Source organism: Lynx canadensis, chromosome C2 (assembly GCF_007474595.2).
Source record: "Lynx canadensis isolate LIC74 chromosome C2, mLynCan4.pri.v2, whole genome shotgun sequence".
NCBI lineage: Eukaryota > Metazoa > Chordata > Mammalia > Carnivora > Felidae > Lynx > Lynx canadensis.
The window spans coordinates 158,618,564-158,635,944 of NC_044311.2; the positions used below are offsets into that span (position 1 = coordinate 158,618,564).

Here is a 17,381-nt window from a genome sequence, read left to right on the forward strand (position 1 = left end):
CTGGAACTGAACTGGTATTGCTCACAGAGGTGTCCTGTGTTGGGCCCAAGTGGCCAGATCTTTATAGTCTTGCTTCACTCATTCAGTCCCCAGATGTGGACGGCTCCAGGAAGGATATGACCTTAGGCAAGGTGGAGCCCCATAGCCTGCATTCACATCCACTACAGTCCACCCTTGCACAGTGCAGATTCACTTCCCTGTATGTATTGGGGGAACAGCTCCTTCAGGACTCCTGTGGGTCTCTCAGTTCAGCTCCAGCGAGCCCCCAGTTTCCTAATGTTTTGTTGTTCCCCTGTACCTGTCCTCCCACTTCCTACGGTCACTTCACGGTCTGAAATGGCTGCTGGAGCTCATTCTTGGTCAATAATATACCTTCTACAGCTGTTTTGAAAAGTAAATGAGTTAATACATACAAAGCCCTGGGGGAAATGTCTGGCTCACAAGGGGGCCCCTGTAAATATCTGCTACTCTGAGAGCAGGAACGCAAAGCCAGGGCATTCAAAGTGTGCAGAGGCTGTCCCAGCAAGGCTACTGGGAATCGGTGAAAAGCCCCAACAGTGAAGCTGAAGGGACCGCTTACAGGGCCTGCAGGGTCACACACGAACTGACTGGCTGCTCTCATCCCAGTGGGTAGTGCCTGCGCAGCCGCCGGGGCCCCAGACCCCAAACTCGGAGGAGAGTCCCTGCCTGAGGTCTGAGACTCCAGCCCAGGAAGGAAGCCACCGCGGAATCCAGCGGGTGCTAGACGGACTCAAGCAACGACTGAGCCCAGGTGACAATCTCGTCTGCCGGCCTCTTCCAATGAGACCCCGCAGTGCCCTCGCTGCATCCTCGGGGCCAATGGGGGCGAGTCTTCGGTGTTGCTGGGCGGGCCGGGGACGCCAAACCGGCCCGCGACCTGCCGCGCAAGCGCACTCTCCCTCCCGCCCTTCTCGCCGCGCACGCGCACTCCAAGTAGGGCTTGCCAGGCGGCCGGGAGCGCGCGGGGTGGCGGTGGGTCCCGTGCTCGCGCCCGCGCCCGCGCCCGTGCTCGCGCCCGCGCCGGTGCGCAGCCGCTCGGGCCGCGCCCCTGCCCCGCCGCCTCAGCTCCCCGCCGGGCCGATGCGGGTCGCGGGGCTGAGGGGAGCGAGGTAGGCTTCGCCTGCGCCGCCACCGCCCGGCCCTGGCCCGGCCGGGAACGCGGCCCCAGCCCCCCCCCCCCCCTCCCCACCCCGGGCGCGATCCGGCCTGGTCATCCGCGGGGCGCGGCCAAGCGGGCCATGGCTGACCGCGGGTGTGCGCTGGAGGCGGTGCCGCTGCCCGCCGAGGTGCGGGAGAGCCTGGCGGAGCTGGAGCTGGAGCTGTCGGAAGGTGAGCGGCCCTGCCCCCGGCCCTCACCCGGGACCCCCGACACTGGCCCGGATCCCTCCTTACCCTCACCCCTGACCCCGGGACCTCTGCCCTGCCCTCACCTCGGACCCCGAGACCCCTAGCCCCGGACCCTCTGCCCTCCCCTCACCTCGCACCCCGGGACCCCAGACTCCAGCCCGGATCCCGCCCGGCCCTCACTCCGGACCCCGAGACCCCCGCCCTGCCCTCACCTCAGACCCCGGGACCCCAGTCCCCAGCCCGGATCCCGTCCTGCCCTCACCCCGAGCCCTGAGACCCCTGCCCTTCCCTCACCTCGGACCCCGACACCCCCGCCCTGCCCTCACCTCGGACCCCGGGACCCCAGTCCCCAGCCCGGATCCCGTCCGGCCCTCACCTCGGACCCCGGGACCCTGGCCAGCATCCCGCCCTGCCCTCACGCCCCCACCCCCCCGCCCCGGGACCCCTTCCCAGCCCGGACTCCGGCACCCCCGCCCTGCCTTCACCCTGGGACCCCAGACCCCGGCCCGATTCCCTCCCGGCCCTCACCCGGGACCCCGAGACCCCCGCCCTGCCCTCACCTCGGATCCCGGGACCCCAGACTCCAGCCCGGATTCCGCGAGCCCTCACCACGGACCCCGGGAGCCCCTCCCTGCCCTCACCCCAGGACCCCAAGACCCCGACCTGGATCCTGCCTGGCCCTCATCTCGGATCCTGGGGTCCCCTCCCGGCCCTCATCCGGAGATCGGATCCCCCCTTCCTCTGCCCCCAGCCTTTGGGTTTCCGGCGGGTCGCTGTGCCCTGCTGTTTGCGTGGTTTGGCCTGAAGCACGTGAGTCTCGACGGGAATGACCGTTTTTTGTTTTTTGGGTTTTTTTTTTTTTTTTTGTCTGTCCAAGCAGTAGGCGGTGTGTATCCGAGGTTTAGGCTGCAGGTCTGAGCTTCCTGAGGGTGGCTGTACCTGGGCAGCTGCTGCTGGCGTGGAGTGTGGACCCGTGAGCCCGACTCCAGCCTTGTGTGTCAGTTAACTCCGCTGTAGAGCGGGGTTAGAACAGCACCTGACTCTCCGGATTGTTACGGCTAAAATAACATATGCCAAGCGCCTAACACTTGGAAGGAGGTTGTTGTTGCCCCATTTTCGGAATTTTTAAAAATTAAAAAAAAAATTCAATAAATGTTTGTTAAAAATAGACTGGAGTGATTCCCCCTCAGAGGTGGGTGGCTTTCCCCGTCTAGACGTTACCTCGTGCCCAAGACTTGTGTCCTGATGTTCTGTTTGGATTCATCGCGGGAAGAGCAAGTTTTTGCCCAGTATCAGGGCAGCCTTGCAGCCTTTGAAGAAAAGCATCTATATAACTGTTTTCAAAACTTAAATGCATTTTCGGTTTTTACAATCCATTTTTTCCGCAGTCCAGTTATTCTTACTTTAAGTTTCAGGTTGATATGTTTGGCTCAGGTTGGGGTAGGGAAGTTTTGAAACAACCATCTAATAAATAAATATGTACTTGCTTGGACTAACTCATTTCATCCCCACCGACCTCAGAGTGGTAGGTGGTTATCTTTCTTTTACAGATAATATGGCATCTACCTGCAACTGTTTTGAATTCAGCATTGAAATTTTTTAAGGCTCTATGATATGTGACACTTTTTTTTTTTTTTTTTTTTTTTTTACTGGAAGTGCAATAAGAAGTGGGTGGATTTGAGGGTTCTTTGTGATTAGATGCTCTTGAGAAGTCTGAAAAGCTTGAATTAGGAATGGTTCTGACAGGAAGTACTGTCCTGAATTTGTTACAGCTCTTCATCAAGGGGAAATCGTGTAGATGCAGTTTAGGCTTTACATATTTCAGATGTTTTTGCAGATCACTCCTAATTTCTACTCCAGTGGATTTGTTATTCCCTCAATTCTTGTTTTGTGGTTGTGTGTTTGAGTGCTTTCTAGGGAGTTGACAGACGAGATTGGATCCTCAAGAATTTGGTGATTTGTATGATAGTACAAGTACTTCAATGAAAAAGTGCTTTTTGTCTGTTGAATGTGTTTCTGCTGTCGTCATTTCAGACCTGTGTGGAGGATGGATAGATAAGTAAGGGTATAATATTATATGTAAGTGGCGAGGAACCTGGAAACATAGCTGAAGCTGAGGAAGGTGGGGAACAGAGCGTTCAAAAGAAAGAATGGAGTGAAGCAGCAGCCGGGGAGGCGGGAGCCCTGGCTTGTGTCCCAGCTTCTAGACTGGCTTGACACCTTTCTTTTGGCCCAAATAGGTCAGTGATTATTCGGGCACAGTCATGCTTGGCCCTGCTCCCGGGGTGTTTCCATACCTTTGATGCTGGCTTTTTCAGTTTGTGTTGTGATTGTTGTTGACACAGGGCCTCCCTGTTGGACTTGGAGATGCTTTGTGATAGGAACTGCATCTTAGGCAGACTTTTGGCGTCTTCACACGGTAGCTGGCATCTGGTAGGTGTCCGTGAATCTCCATCCAATAATAACAGCCATGAACTGGGGTTTGGTCGGCTGTAGAAGGGGTGAACATCAGCCTTACTGACATCCTATAGTTCTTGTAAAGTTTCAGACAGCATACACGAACATGCTTTGACACTGGGAAGGTGTTTTATTTATATAATTACAGGAAGGTAATATTAATGAAATACAGTCCTAAAGCAACCCAAGTTAGTTTCATTGTTGTCACTGTTAACTTTTGATCAAGTAGAAGGAGGACGTGGACCTCTCTTTGTCCTGTACCTCCCTGCCCCCCATTGTGTGGGGGGATAAACTTCTCATTCACAATAAAGTAATGTCAAAATAGGATGACTTCACAGTGCGCACATTCGTCTGAATGAGAACTTGCTTAAACCTAGAGTTGACACTGTGCTAGGCAGGTCAGGGGACAGAGGAGCTTCACGGACAAAGTGCTGCCTCTGTGGAGACAGGTGGGACTAGATACCTGGGTAATCTGGAAAATCCTGCACAACTTCCCCTTGGCCTGTACACCAGTGACTGGTTGAAAGTATGCCCCTGCCTTTATTCATAACTCATGCGGCCTTGTTCTCCAGCATCTTCATTGGATTCTCATCATTGGCCATTGTAGTTGGGAGTGGCTGTTAGGGAAGGTTCTGGTCTTAGAATGCACTGATTTTTCTTCCCCATAGGGCAGATTTGTGACTTTTCCTTGTGGATTCCCAAGAGGGAAATAAGGAACAACTGTGGTCTTGCTCCCTAACTTTCCTGGCTGTTGCACCCGTGTTATGCTTTCCTTAAAATTAAGATGTGGGTGAAAGGTGGAGCTACACAGAACCCCACCCGCTCTTCTTAGACACCCTACCCTGCCCCCACCCCTGCCACAAACACATAGAATTCACACTTGTGGCTCCTCAAAGCATATGAAAATGTCCATGGATGAAAATGAGGTTATTAAAAGTGTGACTTTAAAAAAGAGTTAATTCCCAAACACTTGTGCTTTACCTATCATAGTGTCAGATTGCCTCCTGTATACCTCCCAATTGGTGCCACCTAGTGTCTTGGGGCTATTGCTGCCCAGCTGCTCTAGACACATGGATGGTGGTGTGAAGTTTGTGCTTTGTTTTAGTGGCCTGCGGTGGCTTAGAATGAAGTTCCTACATAATAGACTACATTTGCTCCACTCCCGTTTCTTTATTCTGGTTAACGGGTCTATTTCAAAGCTTTAACTCTAGTCTGGTTCTTATTTTATTGCATTCTGTCAATGCAGGGGCCGCAGCCTGGATGCAGGCAAGTGAAAAAGGGGGAAGCTCTGTGTGTGCAGAGGAAGGGACTTCTTCACAAAGCTGTTTTCCTCTTTAAATGTCTTTAATGTCTATAATTTGTGATATAATTCTTCATTTTCAAATGGTAGCCTGACCTTGCCTTTATGTCAGTAAACATGTGTTGTGCTTTGTAAATATTTTGTGGTGTATTAAAGTTCTCATGTCCAAATTCTTTTCACCCATCAAAGCCCAACCCAAATGCCTTCTTATTTGGAGCCTTTCTTGATCATCTCTCATGTGGCTACTTTCTTGCAACTCTCATCGCACTTGCTCCCACTTTTGGAATTCTTGCCACTTTTTGTTTTTTGTATTTGTTATTTGTACATTCAGTGATTGTTGAGTGCCCGCTGGACACTAGCTAATGTTTCAGCTGTCAGAGGTCAGGGTTAGCTCTGTTTCTTCATGGATCAGCTTTGCACACGGTTATATTAAAAAGTCGTGCAGATACAGGTGGCAGAGAAGTGAAGCGGTTCCAAGGAAATGTAGGATAGAGTGAGTGAATGAGTGTGTGTGTGTGTGTGTGCACACGCGTGCACATGCGCATGCAGCCCCCCCTCCACACCTCTCTAGCAGTGTTCTCTGCTATCCATTTCCTAGGTTTCCTTTCAGAAGTAATCTGCTGGTGCTTCCTAAACAGTGGTTCACTGACCTCTGGGGGTCTCTGAGGCCCTTTCTGGGGGCCTGTGAGGGAAGACTTTTCATAATAACTTTTCATAATAACACGAAGATGTCATGGCTGTTTTCTCTGTGTTTGTATTGATAGACAAGCGATGCTGGTACCTTAGCACCAATTGAGGCCAGGGCCCCCAATCATACTGACATCGTTGCTTTCTTCACCAACTCCCCACTTTGACTTAAACATAGCCTTCCTTTTACTGATGAAGCAATAAAAATTAATTTTCTTAAATCTCAACCCTTGAATACTTGTCTTTTTAAGAGTCTGTGTGAGGAAATGAGAGGTGCCACACAGAGAGGTACAGGACCTGTTTTGAGGAATAGCGGTTGTTTTTTTTTTTTTCAACGTTTATTTATTTTTGGGACAGAGAGAGACAGAGCATGAACGGGGGAGAGGCAGAGAGAGAGGGAGACACAGAATCGGAAACAGGCTCCGGGCTCTGAGCCATCAGCCCAGAGCCCGACGCGGGGCTCGAACTCACGGACCGCGAGATCGTGACCTGGCTGAAGTCGGACGCTTAACCGACTGCGCCACCCAGGCGCCCCACGGTTGTGTATTTTGAGTTACAAAATGAGCTAATGACTTTTGTCGCAGAATGCTATTTTTGCTTCAAAAAGTGGGTTGTAGATAAACTGTAGTCACTGAGACTTGGATAGTTGATGGACATTTTCTAGAACGTAAATGAAAGAGAACAGCTGTCAGAATTTGTGGTCAATGGTACTATTTGTGCTTTTGAACAAAAATTTAAATTTTATAAAACTTATCTGTACCATGAGCATGACAACTTCCTATTACATTAAATACTTTTTGATGAGATCAGTGGCAGTATTAGTGTATTTGATATCATATAATGAAATGTGTCAACATTAGGAAGATCTACATAATTCTGTGAACCAGTATTTTCTTTTTTCAATGTTTATTTATTTTTGAGAGAGCGCAAGCGGGGTAGGGGTAGAGAGAGGGGATAAAGGATCCAAAGCAGGCTCCGTGCTGACAGGCTGACGGCAACAAGCCCAATTCGGGGCTTGGATTCATGAACCGTGAGATCATGACCTGCACCAAAGTCGCTCAACTGACTGAGCTGCCCAGGAGCCCTGTGAACCAGTGTTTTCTAAATATCAAGGTATCATGTTACAAATTTGTGCATGGGTAAAAGATACGACCATTGGGTTGTAATGTAACAGTAGGAAAAGTTCTGAAAAGTTCATTGATACGGTTTTAGACTCAACATTGCAACTATTCAGTGGGAAACTACCTACCACTTGCCTAGTTTTGGTGGTGTGGTATCATAGAAGAATGTCCACAATGATCTCAAGAGGCTACCGAAACACCTTTCCCTTTTTCAACATACATGTGTGTGTGAGGCGGGATCTGACTTCAAATGAAGCCAAATGTTGCAACAAGATTGATGTTGATTCTGATAAGAGAATCTATCCAACTGTTTTCTATAAAGCCAGGTACTAAAGGGGTTTGTAAAAGGAAAACAATACCCGTACTCACTGAATGTTTTTGGCTTTGGAAATCTGCTACTTTTTATTAAAAATATGTTTATGTTAACATAGCTTATTATAAAAAATTTCAGTGAATTAAATATTTTAAAATTTTTACCGTTTTAATTTCTAATATGGTAAACGTTGATCAGTATAAACACATACAAACAAAAACTCTCCGGAGTCCTCAGTAATTTTTAAGAGCGTGAAGGGGTCCTGAGCCTAAGACCTTTGAGCAGTGCCAGTCCGTGCAACTCTAACAGAGTTTTTAAGGAAATACCAGATGCCATTATCTTTTTCTTTATACTTTTTGTAACATATTTTTTAGCTTTTTCCTGGTGTAAGAAGGATTTCTGGTTGTATATGTAAAGTCAATCAGATCTTTCAATTCATAAAACATGTGTGAAAATCTCTAAAAATAATACTTAAAAATTTTTTACTGTAAAAATTATAGCTTGTATGATTCAGGAATATTTCCTTTAGAATTTTTTTCTATTTGTAGTGAATCATTCTAGCACAGTTGTCTGTTTACAATTTTTTTTTCTTGGGGCGCCTGGGTGGCTCAGTCGGTTGGGTGTCCGACTTCGGCTCAGGTCATGGTCTTATTTATGGCTTGTGGGTTCAAGCCCCGTGTCAGGCTCTGTGCTGATAGCTTAGAGCCTGGAGCCTGCTTTGGATTGTGTGTCTCCCTCTCTCTCTGCCCCTTCCCTGCTTGCACTCTGTCTTTCTGTCTCTCTGTCTCTCTCAAAAATAAATAAACATTAAAAATATATATACATGTATAAATTTTCTTCTTAGAGAATTTTGATTTATAAATTTTTAAAAGAATATCAATACTATGATTTCAGTTTAAAAAAAATTTTTTTTTAACATTTATTCATCTTTGAGAGACAGAGACAGAGTGTGAGTGGGGGAGGGGCAGAGAGCGAGGGAGACACAGAATCTGAAGCAGGCTCTAGGCTCTGAGCTGTCAGCACAGAGCCCGATGCGGGACTCGAACTCACTGACTGTGAGATCATGACCTGAGGCCGAAGTTGGACGCTTAACCGACTGAGCCACCCAGGCGCCCCTGATTTCAGTTTTAATATCCTAAAACTCTGCACATTTCATTGCCAACTATTCTGTACTGTTGAATTCCTGCCTTTGTTTTAGGACTTAAGTTTAAACTTCACTTTCTCTTTGAAGTTCTGCCTTCCTCGAAGAAACACCACCCACCCTTCTCCAGTTAGGTGCCTACTCTTCTGTGTCCCCGTAGCACTCATTGTGTCCCTGTCGTGGGATTTATCACACTGTTGTATTTGTTTGCTTGTTTTTCTTTGCTACGTCATAGGGAACACTTCAAGAGGAGGTTTTGGTCTGTTCATCTTTATGTCCTCAGTACCTAGCATATTTTAGGCGTTTTAATGAATGATTATTTAATTAATAAAAGGGCAAAAACTACACATGGTATTTATTTTCAGTTTTATTTAATTTTTTATTTCAATTTTTTATTTTAAGTAGGCTCCATACCCAATGTAGAGCTAGAACTCATGACCCTGAGATCAAGAGTTGCATGCTCCACTGATGAAGCCAATCAGGCACCCCGTTTTCAGTTTTGTTTTGTTTTGTTTCACAGTTTTTTTTTTTTTTTTGGAGAGAGGGCACACACGTGTGAGTGGGGGAGGCGCAGAGGGGGAGGGAGAGAGAGAAAGAGAGAGAGACAGAGACACAGAGAGAGAGAGAGAGAGAGAGAGAGAGAGAGAGAGAGAGAGAGAATCTTAAGCAGGCTCCACACCCAGCATGGAGCCCAATGGGGCCTCAGTTTTATGGCTGTGAGGTCATGACCTGAACCAAAACCAAGAGTCAGATGCTCAACTGACTGCGCCACCCAGGCACCATCCTATTTTCTATTTTATTTTATTTTATTTTAATGTTTATTTTTAAGAGAGAGAGAGACAGCGTGAGATGGGGAGGGACAGAGAGAGAGGGAGACACAGAATCTGAAGCAGGCTCTAGGCTCTGAGCTGTCAGCACAGAGCCTGATGCGGGGCTCGAGCTCAGGGACCTCGAGATCATGACCTGAGCTGAGGTTGATGCTTAACTAACTGAGCCACCCAGTCACCCCCTCCTATTTTCAATTTGAAATCAAGAATCATCTGTGGTTGACTGAATACTTAGCTTTTTGTCAATAGTTTTCCAGATTCAGTGAAGCCATCCGTCAGCAGGACAGACCTGTGCCTCAGGGAGCCATTGAACCAGAATTTGGTCGTTGTTGCCTAAACTACCAGGAAGAAACTACCAATGGAGTCCCTGCTGATGTGAGGCTCAAGTCTCAAGTGTGATCTAGTAGGTTGTTCTGAGCCCCACAGTGGCCGTATCCACCTATGGCCTCACCTCTGGGTTGTGGGTCCACACCAGCTTCACGCTGAGCCCCACTTCCATTGCAGGAATACAAAAGCAGGCTCCTTCCTGGAAGCCTGAGGCTTCTGCTGGGGACTTTGGCTCCAGGATTCCACACTGGCCTGAAACTTTCTTAGAGCTGTGTGGAGTCTAAGACTTTTTCTACCCACTCTGCCTTCCTTTCCTCTCCCCTCTGCAAGGGATCACCTGCATCTTGTCACACAACTTTCTGGCCTCCTCTGGCTCCCTCCTTCACCTGCACTTCCCACGTAAATCGCTTGCATGTCTCTTGCATGTCTATCCTGTCTTAGCATCTGCTTCTCAGAGGCCCTAAACTGCCATCGGGGCTCTCTGGTCTAGACCCAGGTTGAAAGGCTGATTTATCTGGTGGTGTTGGTTTGCGTGTCTATCTCCCTTATCAATGGTCTGCACTCCGAGACTGTACCTGTCACATAGTTGTTGGTCAGTGTGTATTGAATTGAATTGTTCACTCTTCTCAGGACCCTCTTGCCTGTGGCTGATTCTGGTTTAGTGGTCCTTCACGATACTTCATGAGAGCTGGGGCCGAACCTGCCTTGCTGTCCTCTGTGTCCCTGGCACCAGAGCCGCTGCCATGTCATCCACGTCCACTGACCTACATAAATCCAGGCTCTGCTGTAAAGAAAGCCAACAACTGGGACTTGGGGATGTGGTTTTAGACCAGTGGTCAGAAAACACCTCTGGGCAGGTGCCTCCACGTGACTGGGGAGGGAGCATCCCAAGCAGTTGGGCGATGAGAAGGTGGGCGGCTTGAAGGAGATAGGCCTGAAACGCCGCCTGAGCCTAGGCCCCCTGAGCCTAGGCCGAGCCTGGGGATCTACTGGTTTCTACTTTAAGTGTGATGAGTGGCCCCTGGAGCTTCTGCTGCTTTGACGGTTTATGTCCTTGAAGACTCACCAGCTGTGGTGACAGGAATGGATTGCAGGGAGGCAAGAGTGAGCCGGGTTCAGATCACTTAGGAGGCAGGCGCTGCTGCGTGAGAAGTGGCAGCTGTTGTGGGGCGAGAAGCCACTGGGCCCGAAGGAGAAATGGAAGGAATTGGCTGACGGGCGCCGGTGGGGAAGGCGGCAAGGAGTCAAGACGTGAGTACTGGGCTTCGGTTTGAGGTGCCGCCCGCACGCACGGGGGCGAGATGGGGAATAGAAAGAAGGGTGACTGGATTTGAGGGAAAATGCACTTGTTCATTGATTCAAGGAAGAACTGGTCAGAATGCGCTCACCATGACAACAGTGACGCCAGCTGGTTGGCTTGTTTCGCTGTTTCAAGATGACTTTGAGGAATGCATTCACTACTGCGGACAGGACACGTTCATTAAATGCTTCATTCATGTGACAGGTACTGAGAGGATCACAAATTTGGTATGCTGATGCTAGAGCCCCTTCCCTGTGAGTTCTATGGGCGTTTGTGCCTGACCTATTCCTGACTACTAATTAAGAGCTGGTTCTATTGAAGATTGACCAGTGGTACTGAAAACCCACCTCCCTCTCGTGACTCTAGCATTGGAGCACTTACTGTAAGGAGGTTCTTCCAGAGAATGTTGTCCCAAGTGTGTGCCCTGCTCAGTCGTCACAAGGACCTTGAAGAGAATGGCATTGCCATCCTGCTCAGTGCTGGCTGGGTCTGGAGCGGGACCCTTTCTTGGCCGGCTGCCTGTGCCTTTCTCACACGAGGCACTTGTTGGCAGCCTCGAGGACAGCCTTCTTGGGGAGGGCCACCTGGCCTTGCTCCCCAGGGCAGGCCTTCTGCTGAGGTATGGGGCATGTGGGGTCTGGGTCGTGCTTTCTGAGGAGCCGCTATTGGTCATTTAGCTCCTTCTGTCTTTAGACCTTTAGTCTCACAAAGTGGGGTAAATATGCCTCCAGGACTTAGAAGTTTGAAAAGAGACTGGAGTGGGGGCCCTGGTCTGTGCGAATGAAGAGTCTCTGCCTGGTGAAATGTCCCCATGGAAATATGAGCCTTGGGGAGCAGTGTCACACCATGCCCCATAGTTGGCACCCACATTTCACGTCGTGTGTCCCCAGTGAATGTTAGCCAGCATGTTGCTGCCGTGCCCATCTCATCATCAGGGTCTAGGTTGAGCGGTCCATTGTTTTAGTTAAAAAGTAAGAAAATAGTTGTAATTTTTGAAAATACATTTTTATTTCATCTTTTAATGTGTTGTTTTGCCTGATGTGATATGCAACATTTATTTAAAATAAAAACAGGGATGCCTGGGTGGCTTAGTCGGTTGAGCGTCCAACTTCGGCTCAGGTCATGAGCTCACGGTGCATGGGTTTGCACCCCGCGTTGGGCTCTGTGCTGACGGCTCAGAGTCTGGAGCCTGCTTCGGATTCTGTGTCTCCTTCTCTCTCTGCCCCTCCCCCACTCGCACTCTGTCTCTTTCTGTCTTTCAAAAATGAATGTTAAAAAAATAATAATAAAGTAAGAACGAATTCATACCAAGTATTTGGTTACTGTACCATGACCTACCTGGAGAAAGGGTAGGAACAAAGTAAGATTAAGTTACTTTATTCTGCTCTGCTAGTAAATCTTTTTTTTTAAGTTTATTTATTATGAGAGAGGGAGGGAGAGAGGGCGCACATGTGAATGGGGAAGGGGCAGAGAGAGAGAGAGAGAGAGAGCGCGCGCAGGAGCAGGGGAGGGGCAGAGAGAGGAGAGGGAGAATCCCAAGCAGGCTCCACACTGTCACCTGAAAGCCTGATGTGGGGCTCAGTCTCACAAACCATGAGATCGTGACCTGAGCCTAGATCAAGAGTTGGGCGCTCAATCGACCGAGCCACCCTGACATCCCTGCTAGTAAACCCTTTAAAAGTAATTCTCGCCGGGATGCCTGGCCGGTTCAGTTAGTCGAGCATGCTACTCTTTTTTTTTTTAATTTTTTTTTTCAACATTTTTTATTTATTTTTGGGACAGAGAGAGACAGAGCATGAACGGGGGAGGGGCAGAGAGAGAGGGAGACACAGAATCGGAAACAGGCTCCAGGCTCTGAGCCATCAGCCCAGAGACCGACGCGGGGCTCGAACTCACGGACCGCGAGATCGTGACCTGGCTGAAGTCGGACGCTTAACCGACTGCGCCACCCAGGCGCCCCTCGAGCGTGCTACTCTTAATCTTAATGAGTTTGAGCCCCATGTTGGGTGTACAGATTACTAAAAAAAAAAAAAAAATAATAAAGGCATCTGAGTGACTCAGTTTAGCTTTCGACTCTTGATTTTGGCTCAGGTCACGATCCTAGGGTCTTAGTATCAAGCCCTGCATTGGGCTCTGTCTGAGCATAGGGCCTGCTGGGGATTCTTTCTCTCACTGCCCCTCTCCCCTGCTCACGCTCTCTCTCTCTTTCTCAAGTAATAATAATAATAATAATAATAATAATTAATAAAAACTAATTCTTGCTATAGCATTTTGTTTGCAATGAAGTTGCTTCTGAGTAAGAATAACATAATCTTTGTGGGTCAGTCTTTGTAGAAAAGATTATGTAACATTTCTGATATTGTCCTTGTCTATTAAAAAGACTAGGAAATTATATGCTACACAGCAAAGAAAAACCTGTGTAATCAGTAAAAGACACAATACCTAAAAATAGTTGCCTCTGTCATTTATTGATAATCATTTTGAGTGATGTACCCAAATTCCCTCTTCCTTTTTCACACAGGAGATGAATGGCTTCTGTTTTTAAGACTTCCTGGATTTTTGGGGCAGTACCTCAGATAATCACTGGGGGACAATAATCACGTAGGGGTTTCCTTTCAGACTTTGGCTTTGTGTTATTCAGCTTTAAGGAAAGAATAGAATCCCGTTCCTTCAGTTTATACTGACTGTGACTTGAGATTACCATTTTGGAAATAGCGGAGAAAGATCTTTTATTTCTTTTCAGATTTCAGAACTTTTTCTCCAGGATCTTTGATAAAAGACCTTTAAATTGAGTATCTGAAATGTGAAAGGACACACTCATGTTTGATGAAGCAGGTAAGTAACTCCAAAAAGCCTATCGTAGAAAGTTCCTATGTAACTCCTGGGCTTTGTTTCTTCCTTTGGTTATCTCTGAGGATGGAGGCTAAGGATTAGCCCTTTTCAGGGAACACGAAAATTAGGATATTTTAGAGATAAAGGTTTTAGAAATGAGATATTCTAGCCTTATTAGTAAGTAATCTTGGTTTTATGGGCTGAATTGTGTCTGCCCAAATTCCTTTGTTGAAGCCCAACACCCCCTTGTGACAGTATCTGGAGACAGGGCCTCTAACAAGGTGATTAAGGTTAAATGAGGTCATAGGGTGGGCCTGGTCCAGCAGGACTGGGGTCCTACTAGAGGAGGGGATACCAGGAGCACTTGCACACAGAGAAAAAGCCACATGAGGACAGGTGAGAAGGTGGCTGTCTGCAAGCTATGGAGACAGGCCTCAGGAAGAACCAAACCTGCTGGTTCCCTGAGCTCAGACTTCTAGCCTTAAGAACGATGCTAAAATAACTTCTTGTTGATTAAGCCACCTGGCTGTGCTATTTCGTTCTGGCCACCAAGCTGACTCTGTGTGTCATCGTGTCATTCAACAGTATTCAACAGACTGAGTGCCAAGATGCTCATGACCTAGTGAGGATGGAAAGACACATAAACAGTGGCAGTATTGTGAAATGGGTATGGGACTCATTTGGGGGTAGCTATCCACACTGGGCGACGCTGGGATCATGACCTGAGCCGAAGCCAACAGTTGGATGCTCAACCTACTGAGCCACCCAGGTGCCCCTGCAGTTTTTTATTTTGAAAGCATGTGTGCAGAGGGTGTAGTAGGAGGACAGGGAAGAACATGCTAGACAAAGGAAGATGAGCCAAAGCTGAGGTGGGCTGGAGTATTTCCAGACTATGCTCCCCAGGCAGATGGGTAGAGAGAGCAGGTTGGGAAAGGCAGGGGTTTGGCTTATAGGAGGATTTATGCATCCTGGTAAGGAACCTGGACTGGGCCCTCTGGAGTCTTGACCAGTGTTGAAAGAAACTCAAATGCTTCCTGCAGCCGGGTGGGTGTTGTGGATGTGTGAGGTGAGTAGGACTGAGACAGGTACCTGTCAGCTCTAGAATTTTCTGTGGTGTTGGAAAGGTTTAGTGCTGCAGCCACTGTAGCCATTACCACTGTGGTAGCCACTAGTCATACGTGGGACTGGGAAACTGAAAAGTCAATTTAATATACTTTTAATTCATTAAAATTTAAATTAAAAATTTTTTTAATGTTTATTTATTTTTGAGAGAAAGAGAGAGAGCGCAAGTGGGGGAAGGGCCAAGAGAGAGGGAGACATAGAATCCAGAGCAGACTCCAGGCTCTGAGCTGTCAGCACAGAGCCCGATGTGGGGCTCAAACCCCCAGACCTTGTGATTGTTGGCTCAGGTCATGATGTTAAGGTCTGTGGGTTTGAGCCCCGCATCGGGCTGTCTGCTATCAGCATACAGCCTGCTTTGGATCCTCTGTCTCCCTAGCTCTTGTCCCCTCCCCACCCTCGTGTGCACTCTCTCTCCCTCAAAGAAAAATTTTAAACTTAAATTTTTAAAATACTCCCATAAAATTAGGAAGACAATAAAGATCTAGTTATCTAACATCTATTGATATTACGATTGGTAAGGAGGAGACAAAACTATTTGTAAACTGTAAGTTTACTTACACAAAACAGTCCCAGAGAATTAGTGAAGCGTCAGAATTAACAAGGCTGCCAAAGTGCTGGGTGCAGTTCCACCCCAGGGAATCAGTAACGTGTTTTCACACCACAAGTAACTGGTTTGAAGGAATCAGCTGAAAAAAACCCACCCTTTCACAATAGCCACAAAATAATCTGGTGCCCAGGAATGTCCAACAAAAGATGTGTCAGCTGTCATTTGGAAATTCACAGCATATTACTGAGGACTTTTAGCAGACCAGAAGTAGGAGAGTGGAAAGTATCATACCATGTTTTGGGGTAGGGAAGGACCCTCAGTAGTGTAGGTATGCTTATCGTTCCTGAATTTGTCTATATATTGTCTGACCCTAGAGTTTATAAAAGAGTAAACTTCCCAGAAGAGTTGAGACATTTTTCAAGTGGGAAGAAAAGAACAAAGGTCAGGCTCATTCCCTACGAGATAACCAAGAGTAATTTTAAAACTGTGACAATAGAGGCTCCTGGGTGGCTCAGTCGGTTGAGCAGTTGAACGACCAACTGTAGATTTCAGCTCACATCATGATCTCATGGCCCGTGAGGTCAAGCTTGGGATTCTCTCTCTCTCCTTCTCTCTCTGCTCCTCTCCTGGTCTCTCTCTCTCTCTCTCTCTCAATAAATTAAATAAATAAATAAATAAATAAATAAAGTAAACTTAAACACTGTGGCAATGAATAAATAAACATGGAGTATTGAGTTATGTGGGGATAGACAAACCGACCGCTGGGATAGATTAGAATCCTCAGGTTCAGAGAAGCACTACCTGCACGTGGTGGCAGTGCACTTCAGTGTGGACAGAGGTTTTCGTAAGTAGCGCTGCAACAGCAGCAGCTTTCACAGCCCCAGTGCCTGCTGGCTGCTGTATCTGACAGCACAGCGAAGTGTATGCTCTGCGAAGACATTCTGTTGAAAAGAAGTAAACAGCTTTCTACCCCTGTACTTGACAATGGGGAGAAAATGGGAAATATTGAAATATGATACATGTGTGCTCTCAGGAACCCGTGAAATCTTAAAATCAGATGGCCAATTTTCCGTTTTTATAAAAGGGCTGAGGGGATGGCTATTCTCAGGTGCTTTATTTTAAGTGGGTCTTCCTTAACAAATGATAGAGTCGGTAGTTCTTTTTTTTTTTTTTTTAAAGGCATTAAGCAGCAATTGGAATATTCCTGTGTGACCTTTCTCTGTCTCTGTCTTTCTGTCTCTCCTCCCTTTCTCATTTGGTGATTGAGAATGTTTTCTGGCAGCATGGAGAGAGTGGGTTGGTGGAGCACAAAATTGGGAGCAGAACACTTACAGAGCACGTTGTAGTGATCTGGGGCAAGAGATGATGGGCTGTGGAAGCGAGACGATGGTCTGAAGTAGAATCCACAGGTTTCGGTGTAAAGAAGGGGACGTCAGAGGGGAGTCTAGGGAGACTCCTGAGTTTCCCAAATGGGTGACTGAGAAATGATGGAACTGTTCACAAAGAACAGAACTCGGAGAGAACATGTCCATTTCATACCTGTGGAGTGTGGGGTGACCAGGGGGCATTTGGATGTGCGGGACTGGTACTTTCTAGAAAGGCTTGTCCAAAAGTAGAAATTTGGAAGTCCGTGGCAGTAAATCATGATTGAAGTGAATACGATGACCCCGTAGGGAGAACTGAGTCATGCAGAGAGGCCCTAGGACAAAACCCTGGGAGCCCAAACCCATAAAGGAAAGGCAGAGACAGGAGGCCACAGGGGAGACTGAAGAAGGTGCCACAGCAGGAGGGACGAGTGTATGGGCAGAGGCAGGAGAGGGTTTCCACATGGGAAGCATTTGTGGGAATGGAGTTGTGCTGGGTTGATGCTCATGAACACGATGAGGTAATGCTAACTCTCCTCTCCCAAATCTCATTGAAATGGCAGAAATTTTAAAAACTAAAAAGAAGTGGACAGCAGTCTAGATTCTGGAAAGTCAGAAAGGTAGATCAGAACGGCGAGCACCGTCTGGGTAGGGAGGATAGGAATGAGGCAGAGT

The 17,381-nt window shown here is 47.7% G+C and overlaps 1 protein-coding gene across 2 annotated transcripts in view; it reads left to right on the plus strand.

The window, feature by feature from the left end:
- Positions 1-1,073: 1,073 nt before the first annotated feature.
- Positions 1,074-17,381, plus strand: part of DIP2A (disco interacting protein 2 homolog A) — a 119,448-nt gene continuing 103,140 nt past the window's right edge. For both annotated transcript variants that reach the window (XM_030330702.1, XM_030330705.1), the window contains exon 1: positions 1,074-1,350. In XM_030330702.1, the coding sequence (XP_030186562.1) occupies positions 1,260-1,350 (91 nt within the window). In that variant the 5' untranslated portion in view covers positions 1,074-1,259. The remainder of the gene's footprint in view (positions 1,351-17,381) is intronic.